A 14,208-nucleotide genomic window follows, 5' to 3' on the forward strand; every position below is an offset into this window, starting at 1 on the left:
GAGATGAAGTCTAAAAAATGAAATGTGGTTTTGCTTTTTTATAGATGTGGCCTCTATATTTAAAGAGTGGAAAGGCTAGTACAAACCAAAGATGCTCAGGATTTTGTGTAGGATAGATGAAAAAGAAGTGTCTGAAGGAGATATTGATTGTCTTAGGAAGGACTAATCAATTGCTTCCTCAGGAAAGGTGCTAGATCGTGCTAAATTTGGCAATCTAGACTGAGAATGTTTATTTTAAATTTAGAGCATCATGGCTAAACTACCCAGTACATTTATCCTAGTAGCTTAAGCTACTAACATTCTATCACTGATTCCTAAACTCTTATCTCTAGCTTTCTATCTTTCCTGTATTATAGCTTTGTATTTTCAACAGCCTACTAGGTATTTCTACATGGACATTCCACAATCTCAGCAAGTCTAAAACAGAACTAGCTGTATTTTCCATTCCCAAACCTGTTCTTTTTCCTAGGTTTCCTTTTACAGTTAGGCATAATACCATCTTCCCATTTTCCTAAGCTGGACATCTTAGAATAAGACTCTTAGAGTGGATCCTACCTTCTTCACTCCCAAACTCACGTGACTACTACACTTTATCGATGATTTCTTTGAGAAAAATGGGTTTTATATATAATCAGCAACAAGGAGACTTTGCAGGTGTAAACAAGAAAACAAGAGTCAACCTATATTTTAGAATGGTAACACTGCTGGCAGGTGAATAGTGGATTAAAAACACGAGAGAAAAGACATAGGGCAACCAGTTGAAAGCTTTTACAATGCTTATAGAGGTAGTACAAACAAGAACAGTCACTTCATTGCATGCCTGTGTTATGCCAAGCAGCATGCATTATCTCATTTAATACCACTAGAATATCAACCCTATGAATTAGGACTTTGTTCTCTCCAATGTGGTGCCAAGGCCCAGATTTTAGCACAAAGTAGCAGCTCAGTAAATGTTAGTTGATTGAATGAATGAATGAATGAACCCTCAGGACAATACTGGATGGTAAATATTATTACTTTTTTTAAGATGAGAAGACCAAAGCTCAGAGAAGTTAAATAACTTGTTCCAGATTGCACACTGATTAATTGGAGAAGCTAGGACTTGAACATCAGCCCATCTGATACCAAAGCTTATTCCTTTATACTTATGCTCTTTCTTGATAATGAGGTCTTAGTGTAGGAAAACTGGGAGAAAAATGACAAGATAGGTTTGTGAAAACATGCACAGTAAGGCAGAGCAGGTCTTGGAGACAGTTCAGAAGCAAGGAAACAAATGATGGACAAGTAAGAATCATTACTGATGAAACAAGCACATTATAGGTGGAAATTTAAAGTTCTCCAGACCGAGAATCCCAACCTGAAATACACATGTCGTGGAGGTTTGTGGGCTCATGTCAAAGTATATTCAAAGATAGGAGCACACATAGTACCATAGGTCCTCAGATAATGTTGTTTCATTCAACATTGTTTCATTAATATTGATGAGAAAAAAAATTGATTCCCAGCTAGAGCTACTGTCTGTGTGAAATTTACACGTTCTCCCCATGTCTGCATGAGTTTTTTTTTTTTTTTATGGGTACTCTGGTTTTCTCCCATATCCTAAAGATGTTCCCATTAAATTAACTGGTGCATCTTAATGGCTCTAGTCTGAGTGAGTGTGTGTGTGTATGTGTGTGTGTGCCCTGTGATGGAATGACCCTTAGCTGCCTGGTTAGGCTCTGGCCATCTCAAAACCAAAATGGAACAAGTGTGTCAGAAAATGAATGAATGAATGAATACAAATGATTGTAAAGATTCATAAAGATTGCGATAATCATATAGATGCATAACAATAAACAATGCTGTACAAAAGCCTTCCGTGAGCTTGCCCTGTTTGTGATTGTTTTTTGCCACTGCTTGGTGGTAAGAGGAGTTTCTTCTAATTTCTGCTTCAAAAAAAAAAACAAACATTTATCCCTATGGCTGTTGTCACTCACTGATTTGCTAAAACTTAGGTTAAAAATAATCATGTTTCTATTAATCTTTTTTTTTTTTTTTGAGACAGTCTCACTCTGTCACCAGGTGCCAGGCTGGAGTGCAGTGGCACAATCTTGGCTCACTGCAACCTCCGCCTCCCGGGTTCAAGCAATTCTCCTGCCTCAGCCTCCCGAGTAGCTGGGACTACAGGTGCGCACCACCACGCCCAGCTAATTTTTGTATTTTTAGTAGAGACGGGGTTTCACCATGTTGGCCAGGATGGTCTTGATCTCTTGACCTCGTGATCCGTCCGCCTTGGCCTCCCAAAGTGCTGGGATTACAGGCTTGAGCCACCACGCCCGGTCTCTATTAATCTTTCTTAAACATATGTATGGCTCGTATTTATTTCAGTTTAATATTCAAAGTGTTTTGGTCTTTCTTTGGTGATGTTGGATGGTGATGTTTTTGTGACCAAGAAATATGCCTTGGAACTTAAATCTTGCTTATACCAGTTAGCCTAATGTAAAATTGGTTTCCTTATACATCTATTCACCCAAAGTTGCAGTTTCCAAGAACTTATCAATGACATTAAGAACTTACTGCCCCTCTTTTTGGAATATCGCTTTGATATGCAAAATTTGGGAAACACATGACTTCCCTGTTTGAAGAAGGGGAACCAGCAGAATCCCACTTGTCTTTGTTCACAAATATTGTGTCTGAGTTTTTCTTTCTAAAAGTTCAAGATTAGAAAATTGTATGTATGTTGAATGATTAGAACTTTGGCTAGCCAGTTGTAGAGTTGAAGACTCTATAATCGCCTCAGAATGAACCAACTGTAGGACAGAAGAAAAGGTTTATGCTGATGTGCCAGCGTGCAGAGCAAGTATAACTGTTCATACTGTAACCAACAGACAATGTAATGAGTCTCTCACTATTGCTTTAAAATGAACTCAATGTGGATTATCTACCCTAGACATGGGATGAAAAGTTGGCCTAGCCCATGACATTTCCACTTAGTTTCAGATAATAAAGAGTTCTATACTAGTTTTCTCCACAAAGAAACAGAAAAGTATGTCATAACAAAAATTAAATGCCTAAAAAGTTAAATAACTATATTTTTCTCTATACTGATATGGTGAATACACATGACAGGTCTATTTAGAGGCTATTCTTCAAGGCGTAATTCACCACTGCATGACAAAACTGGCAGCTTTTACTGCTCTCAACAAGACTGCAATAATTAAAATGAAATTTGAGAGTTAGATAAGGAGAATTGCTTATAGAGACCATTTGAGACTCAGTTCATTAATGGATGAGAAAAATTTAAGTACTGTCCTAGAGGTAAAATAAAGAGTAATCAGGCGTCTTCTTCCCCACAAAAAATATTTTTTGGAACGTGTTGCTTGAGGTAGTAAGAGAGATTGAAGAAGGAAATGGGGACCCTCTCAGATTTGTCATTTGATCTTTCAGCAGGAAGATATGCTTATGGAAATTTCCATCCAGAGTATCCTGGAATGACAAAGTATTCCATATCACATTTCAGGAATTTCTTCTTATTGTTACCCTGCCATAACAGTAGAGGGGAATAAAAAGCTGTTGTTTAAACTTTTTTTTTTTTTTTTTTTTTGAGATGGAGTCTGGCTCTGTCTCCAGACTGGAGTGCAGTGGCACAATCTCAGCTCACTGTAACCTCTGCCTCCGGGTGAACCCACATATTTATGATGAAATGAAGAGGGGAAGAATTGCCAGGACCTTGAATCTGTTATTGGGCTTAGTTTTCTTCAGATCTTCCTAATATCCTGAAATATACAGTGTTATCAGTCTTTAGCCAATGAGGCTAGTAGAAAGGGTTTTCCCAAATGATAAATTGTATAATACATTATTTTTTGGATGAAGACAAACACTGGAATACAATGGCAAATTTACATAAATTTTTAAGATAAAAAGCAAGACATTAAAGAAATTGCAAGCTAATGATGATTGCTTCAGGCTCTGTTTTCAGACCTCCTGGGATTCCATGTTCATTCTGTCTTCTTTGTTCCTAGGAGAGTTCTTGGAGAAAAGTTTGACAAACACACATTCATAAAAAATATGCCATCATTCTTGTTGAACTAGACAAACCACAGAGTGGTGTCAGACAGATCAAATCCTCCTTCTCCCCTTATTTCCCGAGTGACCACTGGCAAATTAACTAACCTCTATGAATGTTGTCTCTTCATGTGTAAAATGATGATACTAATAGCTACCTCATAGAGAGTTGAGAGGATTAAATTAGAAAATATCTGTAAGCCTTTTAATATATTCCCACAACATAGAAAGTGCTTAATAAATGGTTGACATCTCTACAAAATGAAATGGAACAAAATGAAATAAAGAACAAAAACCAACTATGGCGCTGTTTTCATGTGCCCTCAAACACTTTTGAATCCATCTTTCATATAAAGTTGCTACTGCAACTACAAGTAAATGTCACATTCATTCAAGTTAATATCTTTGTAACACTATTTTGTTATCTAGTTTTATTTTTTATGTGTATTTGGATATGATCAAATTTCATTCCTATGAAAATATTGTATTACTCATTCTTTGCAGTAATTTGGAGTGGCGTTCCCTCCAATCCATCTGAGGTTATTTTATTTTATGTCTTCAGTCTGTACCTGCTGTTCTGCTTCCAGGCCATGCATCCTTCAAGAAGAAACCTCTGTTGTAAAAAGAACAGGACTCCCAGGGGGTGAGGGAACAAAATTGTGCTTCTGCCACATTTCAAATATAAACATAATCTTAATCCAGAACATGGCTAGCCAAACCATGAGCCTGGAAAATGTATTTTTCACCTGTTGGTTAATCAGAAATAAATGTCCTTTACATATACCTATGAGGTGCTGAAACAGAAAATGCTCCTGTAAGCCGTGAACACGTCCAACACTGACATGCATTTAGGAAAGAGGGCCCCCTCTACTGTCATAATTTACAGGACTGTGACATGAAAGTCTCTTGTGTTCCTGCAAACCCTATACCATCTGCAATGAGTCTGAAACTACTGAGCCCCCAGGTATTCTGATGACTAAATGAAATGAAATGGGCATATTTGTTAAAGTCAGTTGGGAAGCCACACGACTTGGTTAGTTCCTGAGTTCATAAATTTATGTCAGAGTAAGAGGAGCAGTGGAAGCTCAAGTGAACCAATTTACCCTAAGTGCAAATGGCAGTTTTGTTATTTGGTGTCAAAGTTACCAGTCGCACAATGACAAGCTGCCATAACACATTTTCTTGTTCACTAAAGAACAAGGATTTCGTTGGTTAATATTCCTTGCAATGCTCCTTTTCATAATTTACAACAACTAGATGCTGATAGGTTATTTAACATTTATGAAGTTAAGATGTAATCAGAAAAACCCTGATTATCTTTACAAATAAAAAAGTTAAATTATTCAACTTTTTTTTCCTCCATGGCTTCATTTCACAGCAGGTGCATACTTTACAATGGGACAAGTCAATCAATAATCCTTTTCTAAATCTTTTTTTAGGAGCTGGAACAGGAACAATTCTAAGAGGAAAAACTATTAATTCAGTTTGATAGAGGCATTTGCTTCAAAACACTTGGTTATGCTTAACATGGTGCTTTTAACAAAACTACCTAAATTATCCACTATATAGGTAGGGGCATCTTGATTAGGCCTTTTTGGGGGGAACAGAAGTAAAACAGGACCCTCTTGAACACATTTATACCAATTGTATGGAAATTTAACATTGGTTGTATAATAGTTATCATTTATATCTTTTCTACCTTACTAGATGGTAAGATTCCTGACAAGAGGGACAGTGTCTCATTCCTCTTTGTAACTTTTAGGGTGTCCAGCATCATGCTTTGCCCCTAGGAGGGGCTCAGAATCTTCTATGTTAGTTAAATGAATAGAAGAATCAATCTACCTAAAGGCAAATGAATTACATCTTATGCAGTTTTGAGCCATAAATGAAATGATTCTACTGGGTTACTGGATGGACTGACCTTGAATTACACTGTCCTCATTCATACTTCCTATATATAAAGCAGAAATCAGTTTTTTAGCTTTTAAATGGGGTTATAGTAGAACTCATGAAAAATCATTTGCTTTCTGCACTGTTTAGCTGGAAAAATAGTGAGAAAATATAGCATAGTAGTTTTGATTACAGAACTTGGAGTCAGAATGATGTGGGTCAGCTCTGCTCTGACACCTACTTGAAGAATAATCTAGACAAAATAGCTTGGAGTGTCTAAATTGACCTTTTTCATTAGTAAAATGAGAAAAACAATAGGACATACTACATTAAGTTATTATGAACATTAAATGAGATACATGTTAATCTCTTAGCAAAATGCCTAGCATATATTAAAACTCATAATGGAAGATACATTTTTAAATATCCAAAATACATTGCAAACCACTGAAGTGAGTTCTACATTTTCTTCTGAAACTCACCACTCCTTGTCATTTGGTTATTGCACTTATAAGTTAAGAAAAGTGAAACAACTGTCAATGTTGAATCATCACAATTAATGCAACGTAAATTCTTTAGAAATCTTAATGTCAATTTTGACTTTCAGTGAATAGTATCCGATATAATAACTGCAGCTGATGAGCTAACTGAATTCCAAGATGTCTAATGGTCTAATGTCCATAAATAGACTGTATTATGGCTATCTAACCTTTAATCAAAATGATAAATAAAAAGCATATTTCTAGAGCAATATTAATTAGAATTATTTCTCAGTAGAATTGTTGCTAGTTCCTTTCTTTAATGGAATAAGAGATTAATGTTAAAGGAAAAGCACTAGTATTTCAATATTGTGCATTAAACCCAAATGACTCACCATCCTTAGTGAGAAAAAGTATGTTTAGTGCAACGACATTGTTAATTAGAACATGATTAAGGGCTAGAATAGTTCAAAGTATAGTCATCACCTTGATAAATTAGAAAGAATCATTATTATCTTCAGAGTTTAAATAATTTTGAATGTTTAGATTCTTAAACAGCAGGGATATCTATCTCCATTGTTATTCTGAGTAAACCATTTATGTTCCATGAAGCATTTGCTGTTTAATTTTCAATAATTTTTAACCTATTAGGGTAACATATATCCTTTTCTCTGTTTAATATAAATTTTCTTTTTAATATGAATACAAAAGTCCTGATCCAATTTTCAGAGCTGGTAAAAGGTGAGAGGGAATATTTAGGAATAAACTAACCTGGTTTGTATTACCTGAAGGTTCAAACTATAATGGAGTTTTACCATGCCATCTCATTTACTTCATATAACAATGTAAAGTAGGCATTTAATTTCTCCTTGTACAGATGAGAAACCTGCATTTGAGAAACACTATGCAGCTTGCCCCAGGCCAGAAAACAATTAACTAGTGGAGTAAACTAACCTGGTTTAGTTAGAAAACAATACTTCCTTTTCTGAAATGTGAAAAAAATTGCTCATCTATAAGACAACATGTGGTCTTTGGAAAATATATGTATGTGCTCTGTTTGTCATTAAAGAAGAAATGTCTCTCTCTCTGTCTCTCTGCCTTTCTCTTTCTTTGTGTGTATGTCTGTGTGTAAGATTAAGTTAATGTAGAGGAAGGATGACTTTAAGAGAAAATCAAATGATTGAATAATTTTAAATGGCAGGATATCCACAGTGTATGTTTGATTGCATAATAAATTGTGGAGGCTCACTCACCATTGTGTTCCTCCATTAAATCAGCAAAATTTTTATAAGGATATGTTTTTTGTATATCACCTGATTCAGAGGTTCAAATGATATACAAAAGGCTAGAGATCTTGATTTTCTAGAGCGTGGAGTGTTTTGGTAATGTTACTACTGACATTTATCAAGAAAAAATAAGGTAAAGTGGACCAGGGTTTACATGGGAGATAGGAGAATATTTACCAAGGCTTTAAAATAGAATTAAGATGATCTGTTTATGGCAATTTGAGAAATGACTCTCCTCTCCTCCCACCTAACTAAAATCTTCCTGCACCTGGAATCTGGTTTTAAGTCATGTCGATTCCTTCTAGAATGTTTACGTAAAGCTTTCTGGTTACTACTTCCTTCCAGCTGCAAAAAATCATTGTTGCCTTGTGGATATTTTCCCTTCAGGGACTCACTATTTTCCACAAATAATTCTTCTGGTTTTGACACTCCCAGTAAAATATTATTCTCCCAGATTCATTTGGTTTTCACCAACACTCAGCTCTGTTTCTTGGCCCTCTGGGCTACTATTCTCAAACAGAATAGTTGATCCATCATAAATCTGAGAGACTTTGGTCAACAAATGAAAAGTTGATTTGGATTTAAGGGTTAAGCCAAAGACCAGAAGGAACTGGTCTTAAAAGGCAGTAGCAGACAGTAGACCTGAATTTGAACCCTGGCTCTGCAGTGTGACCTTGAGGATATTACATTAGTTTTCTGAGATTCAAATTTCTTAAGATGGGAATAATGGTATAACCTGTCTCCTAGGGTTTGCATAAAAAGTAACTGAGGTAAAGCAGGGAAAGAGCCTATTATTATTTGGCACATAGTAGGAATTTAACAAATGGCAAATACACCAAGTAATATGAATGTATGTACATGACATTTGCTATCAATATCACAGGTTCTCTTCTGCTGGGTATTGTCACTATTCCCTAGACCTTACCCTTTCACTAGGAAGACTTATAAACATATACTAAGACTTAGTTCATTGATAGCATTGGAGCAATAATTTGAAAACTGAAAATCCAGTTAATTGCCTAGGTAATTTTCGGTTGCCAAGTAACTACATAGGCATTTTTTTTTTCTCCCAGCTACTTACCTAAGGTTACTCTGTTCACACTGACCACTAAACAAAATGCGTATTTAAAAAGTCAATTAAAAATTTAGCCAGTATTTTGGCTTTAGACCATGGGCATCCAATCTTTTGGCTTCCCTGGGACATCTTGGAAGAGGAGGACACCTTGGAAGAGGAGGAATTGTCTTGGGCCATACATAAAATATACTAACACTAACAATAGTTGATGAGCTAAAAAAAAAAATAGCAAAAAAACTAAGAAAGTTTACGAATTTGTGTTGGGTGGCATTTATAGCCATCCTGGGCTTTGGGTTGGACAAGCTTGCTTTAGACACTCAAGAGAAACTAGATGATTCATGTTTTCAGAGAAAACAGTTATTATAATTCATCAATTTCACTTGGTGGGTTTGATAAATCATGTATATTCCTTTTAGGTTTTTGGATGGGTGGGTAAAGCTTTCTAGTTACTAGATTCTTCATGCTGCAGAGATCATCGTTCCCTTCAGCGGCTTGCCATTTTCCACAATTATCTCTTCGAGTCTTGGCATGCCGCTGACATGCCCAATAAGACATTATTCTCCCAGAATGATCTGGTTTCAACAATACCTAGATCTGTTTCTGGGTCCTCTGGGCTACTATTTCAAAAAGCACTTGGTAGCACATCAAAGTCATACACGGAGTTTTAAAAAAGCTCCACTAAAAACACGTTTTTAAAAAGCTCTAAAAAGTCTAGATTTCTTGACTCTATTCCAAGAGATTCTTATTCAGTAAATCTGGGGTTGAGAATCTGTCTTTGTGCAAGCTTCCTAGGTGATTCTAATGCTCGCCTAGGCTTGGGAACTACAGGTATGGACTGTTTTGCCCGTTATTCAGTTCTGTCTATGATGTAATCATTTTGTAATGGCAGGGAGTATGATGAATAGCTAGAAAACTCACAATTGTTTATTGTGAGCAAATAAACAATTTCTACTTACAAGTTTATTTTCTTTCTGTTTAAAATATATATATTTGTGACTATTCAGGAAGAGAAAAATTGTTTTTATTATCCAAATCAAAACACAGCAAGAGGTACTTTCCAATAAAATCAACTGTAGATTATACACAAGTCAAAATCATCTGACTGTTTACTGAGTTTGAAATCCTTCTAGGCACCAGGAAAATGGTTTAAGATTTTAATCTTTTCTTATATTATATGGTTTCAGAAATGGATTTTGTGCATCTTAAACTATAAGATTGACAGGTCTGAATATTATAGATTTATTAACCATTGGTTAAATGGTCAGAGTTAGTGTGTAAAGCATTCTACAACATCACCTAGGCTGGACCAGAATGAACAATTTATACAAAGCCTGAGGTATGTGAGAATTAAGGTCATATTAAGTTGTGTTTTATTCCATAATGATACTTTTCTAAATGGAAACATGATACATTACACATGTTGAATTCAAAGAAAAAGTGACACATGCTGGGAAACTTGAAAGAGGTCTTGAAAATTTACTAATCCAATCCTCGGGAGGCAGTTTTATTATTGTGAAATGGGGGCTTAGAGACACAGCAAATGTTGGAACAAATACGTTTTAAAAATGAGCAATTAAAGACAAAAAATAATTCTTCAAACAATCACCATTGGTATCTACAGAATATTATACAGAACTAGGTAATGTATTTATTATATAAATAACTTCATTTAATCTTTACAACTACCCTACATGCCCACATGTAGGTATTATCATTATCTCCATTTCACAGATGGAGAAAATTGAACCCTAGGGACTATTTAAGTTCGGCTAATAGGTGGCAGTACTTCAATATGAATCCTGGCTTTTTCATTTGTCTTACTTTGATAGTCATAAAATAAAGATATTTTCAAAGCCGTACTGAGCATGAAGTCCTCAGATTAGCAATGGCAACTGATATGTGTAGCAATGTTAAAATAACAGATATTTTGATAAACCATGGGACTTCCTAGTATAGTACTATGGCAAGGAAATCATCAACTTTGCTCATCACCCTGGAATTTCTCTTATTGTTCTTGGAGAATTTAGATTGTAGAAGACCCTGGCCTGAATCTAAAAAATTATTGTCAATAGGCTAAATCTGGTCTTAGATTGGCTTTATCTAGTTTCATTTTATTTTTTGGTACAAAAACACAACATAACTATAAAAATGTTGAGGAGAAATATGCTAAAAAAATTGAGACCAGGTGGCATACACCTGTAATCCCAGCACTTTGGGAGGCCGAGGAGGGTGGATCACAAGGTCAGGAGTTCAAGACCAGCCTGGCCAGCATGGTGAAACCTCATCTCTACTACAAATACAAATATTAGCTGGGCATGGTGGCGCGTGCCAGTATTCCCAGTTACTTGGGAGGTTGAGGTAGGAGAATCACTTGAATGGGGGAGGCAGAGGTTGCAGTGAGCTGAGATTGGGCCACTGCACTCCAGCCTGGGCAACAGAGTGAGACTTTGTCTCAAAAAGAAAAAATAAGTTGCAGGAAAGCAATGTTATTCCATGAAATTAGAAATCCATTCTATAAAGGAGGCTGTAAATAGGTATATTTCCTGCAGGAGAAGATACGTCTTTTCCTCTGTTGAATTAAGAACAGAGTTCAAGAATATCTATGCCCTTAAGACGTAAAGATTATAGCACTTTATTATGCATTCTGCCACTATTAATTATTCCTTTATATTTTGTTTAATATGTTGTAAATTTATTTTAAAACAAAAGTGGGTGAAATCATGTACATTTAATATCTTGGAGGAACTTACATTTTTCTTTGCTTATAAAGCTCTTTGTAAACTTTCTTTTGAATTTTGTGGAAAAATAACGTTTTCTCTTTGATCTTAGATTATGTCAGATGGCGTTGGTCTACAAGAACTTAAGTTTTATGCATTAGGCCTTTACACTATCTTTATAGCTATACAATATTACCTGTTTTGACTGTTCAATTTATAAAAATAGGCCTTTGCTAATTACGTTATGGAATGCATCTACTTACAGCCCAAATGACTGTTAACTAACTATTCGGTGCCATGTTGAACTGTGGCTAAACTTATCCTGATGAGGACAAAAAGGGTTTGTTGCAATTTCATCTTAAGACTAGATATTTAAAATAAAGTCACATTTTTGAAGTGTATTTAACATCTTAATCAGTTTTAAATTTTACTTGTAAAGTCCTCCATATGTCTTTTATGTTAAAAGACAGAGAAAACAAATCTCACTCTACTCTTTACAGTATTAATGCAGTCAGGATTTTACTGAGGATGGTGCTTACCTCAAAATATAATAATGCACTAAGTCAAAGGCAACCCAATAGTGACCAAATGGCTCAGTGAAGACTATTCAGCTTACAGAGGCAAAATTCAACTACTAGAAGTGGTCACAACCCAAGGTACGTGGATGGAGTGGACTACTGTATTTCCAAATTCCCCATTCACTGTTGTAATGTAAAAGGAATGGTATAATGCCACTGATCCAATCTAAGGAGTCCCATGGAAATGAAAGTTCAAGGTAATTCTGACCTATGTGACTTACCTTGAATATATTAATAGATGAGTAAGAAGACAGATTTTTAGTTTCTTGTACTTGAAAGTGTTGCTTTCACAGAAAGGCATATATACTTATATATCTGTATCAACATCTAAATACCTGTATCTCTATGTATTTATGTATATATACACTCATGCATCTATACACTCAGAAGTGTAGTTTAGATTATTCTGTTCATTTTTATCCAGGAGATCGAGTCTATCTTTCTGATTTACTAAATTAACAGTTCCATTCTTATCTCTAATTAATTCCTTTAAAATGTTTACACACACACACACACACACACACACACACACACACCCCTTATTTTTTTTTTTACCTGGTGGTGTCCAAGCTACAAATACAGAATAAGGCCCAATCACTGTGATATTGTATGGAGGATGAATTTCTTCTGGTGTCGACATAGGTGTTTGAACAGTGTAATCATCACTAGTACGGCTGCCACCTCCAGTTTTGACTTCTAACTTGTAAGTGTATCTATATTTAAAAGGAAAGAAGAATTGTGATAAGGCCATGCACATGAGACTTGAACAATGATTACTGGTTTTTGTATCCATTGCTTAGTCCTAAATTTGTGATAAATTACAAATTCTTTGCTCCCTGTCCCGAAACTTGATTTGGTAGTTTTTCTTGCACAGGCAACATTTTCCCCAAGCCATTGCAATCTCAGCTTCTCCCAACTTTATTTTTAACCTGCTGGTAATTCATAGCTTTTCTTGAGGATTTTAGGAAAGTCTTGGAGTGTGCTGGTGGATTGTGGGGGATTCAAAATAACCTTCCCCATTTTTAAATGGGTTGGAGTTCAGGGAAATATGTTTAGAGGAAGACATTTTTAAATTGATCTGCTATTCCCTACAATAAAATGAAATTGATCTCTACTTTCCATAATAAAACATCTGTTGATTTAAGAGATGTTTTTGTCTCTGCTGAGAAATGAATGGGAATGAAATGCAAATGTCTGGAACTTTTTCCTCTAAAATGGTTCACAACTATATGTAGTGTAGCAAGTAGAGAAACATTGTTCAAGAAGAAAAGGTAGTTGATGGAAACAAAACTCTTTACATCTCTTTTATTGCTAATTTATGGATGCATGTTTTTGAAGATAATTTGGTAATTTTTAAAGTTTAATACTTCGTGTATTTTGTATATTTAAAAATTTTTGTGTTATGTCAAACAGAAGATAAATTATTATATTTTTAAGAAATTTCATGTAGTCTAAAGACTAAATCATTTAGCACTTTCATCGGTTATGGAATGTCCTGTGAATAAGGGAGTTAATAATTTAATAACTTTCAGTGGGACATGCATTTATGATCAACCCAGAGAAATATACAAATCTTGCTGTATGATTGGTAAAGTTTTCTTTTACTTTACCTGCTATTGGGCTGCAGGTTTTTATCAGTGAAATTCTGCTCCTCACTGCCACCCAGGAAAAGCAAGTTTCCATTACGACTCAATTGATATTGAGAAATGAGGCCATTGGGCTTTTCTGGCAGACTCCAATATAATTCCACTGTTGTAGAATTGATGATAATGTGTCGAGGTGTCACCCAAACTCCTGGCAAGAATAACACAATGAGGTTTTATTGTTAGGATAAAATAAACAGTGTATCAAAAGTCATGCCATCCCCCAAGGACTGTGATATTTTTTCTGTTGATTAAAACAATCTCACTGTAATAAGCAAAAATACATAATTGGTGTAAATATTTTTTATTACTTTGATTATTTTATTTTTGAATTACCTTTGGAAAGTGAATTTCAGGCAACTAGGAGTGGATAATTTCTCTGCCTTGGTTGTCACTCTCAGTATATTTTAAATCAAGGCTTGAGAGACTATTCAGAGATTTCAAACTTTTTAATACAATTTCCTAGAACATGTGAAAGTAAGCATAATTGAGTATT

The 14,208-nt window shown here is 35.2% G+C and overlaps 1 protein-coding gene across 1 annotated transcript in view; it reads right to left on the reverse strand.

Annotated features, from left to right (window-relative positions):
- Positions 1-14,208, reverse strand: part of USH2A (usherin) — a 775,604-nt gene that overhangs the window by 116,931 nt on the left and 644,465 nt on the right. Inside the window, exons 57-58 of the mRNA XM_064383503.1 lie at positions 13,680-13,863; positions 12,625-12,782 (exon numbers count right to left, since the gene is read on the reverse strand). Coding sequence (XP_064239573.1) covers positions 12,625-12,782; positions 13,680-13,863 — 342 coding nt within the window. The remainder of the gene's footprint in view (positions 1-12,624; positions 12,783-13,679; positions 13,864-14,208) is intronic.

Source organism: Aotus nancymaae, unplaced genomic scaffold, assembly GCF_030222135.1.
Source record: "Aotus nancymaae isolate 86718 unplaced genomic scaffold, 86718_ANA_hifiasm-v0.15.2.pri h1tg000032l_0, whole genome shotgun sequence".
In the NCBI taxonomy this organism is placed as follows: Eukaryota; Metazoa; Chordata; class Mammalia; order Primates; family Aotidae; genus Aotus; species Aotus nancymaae.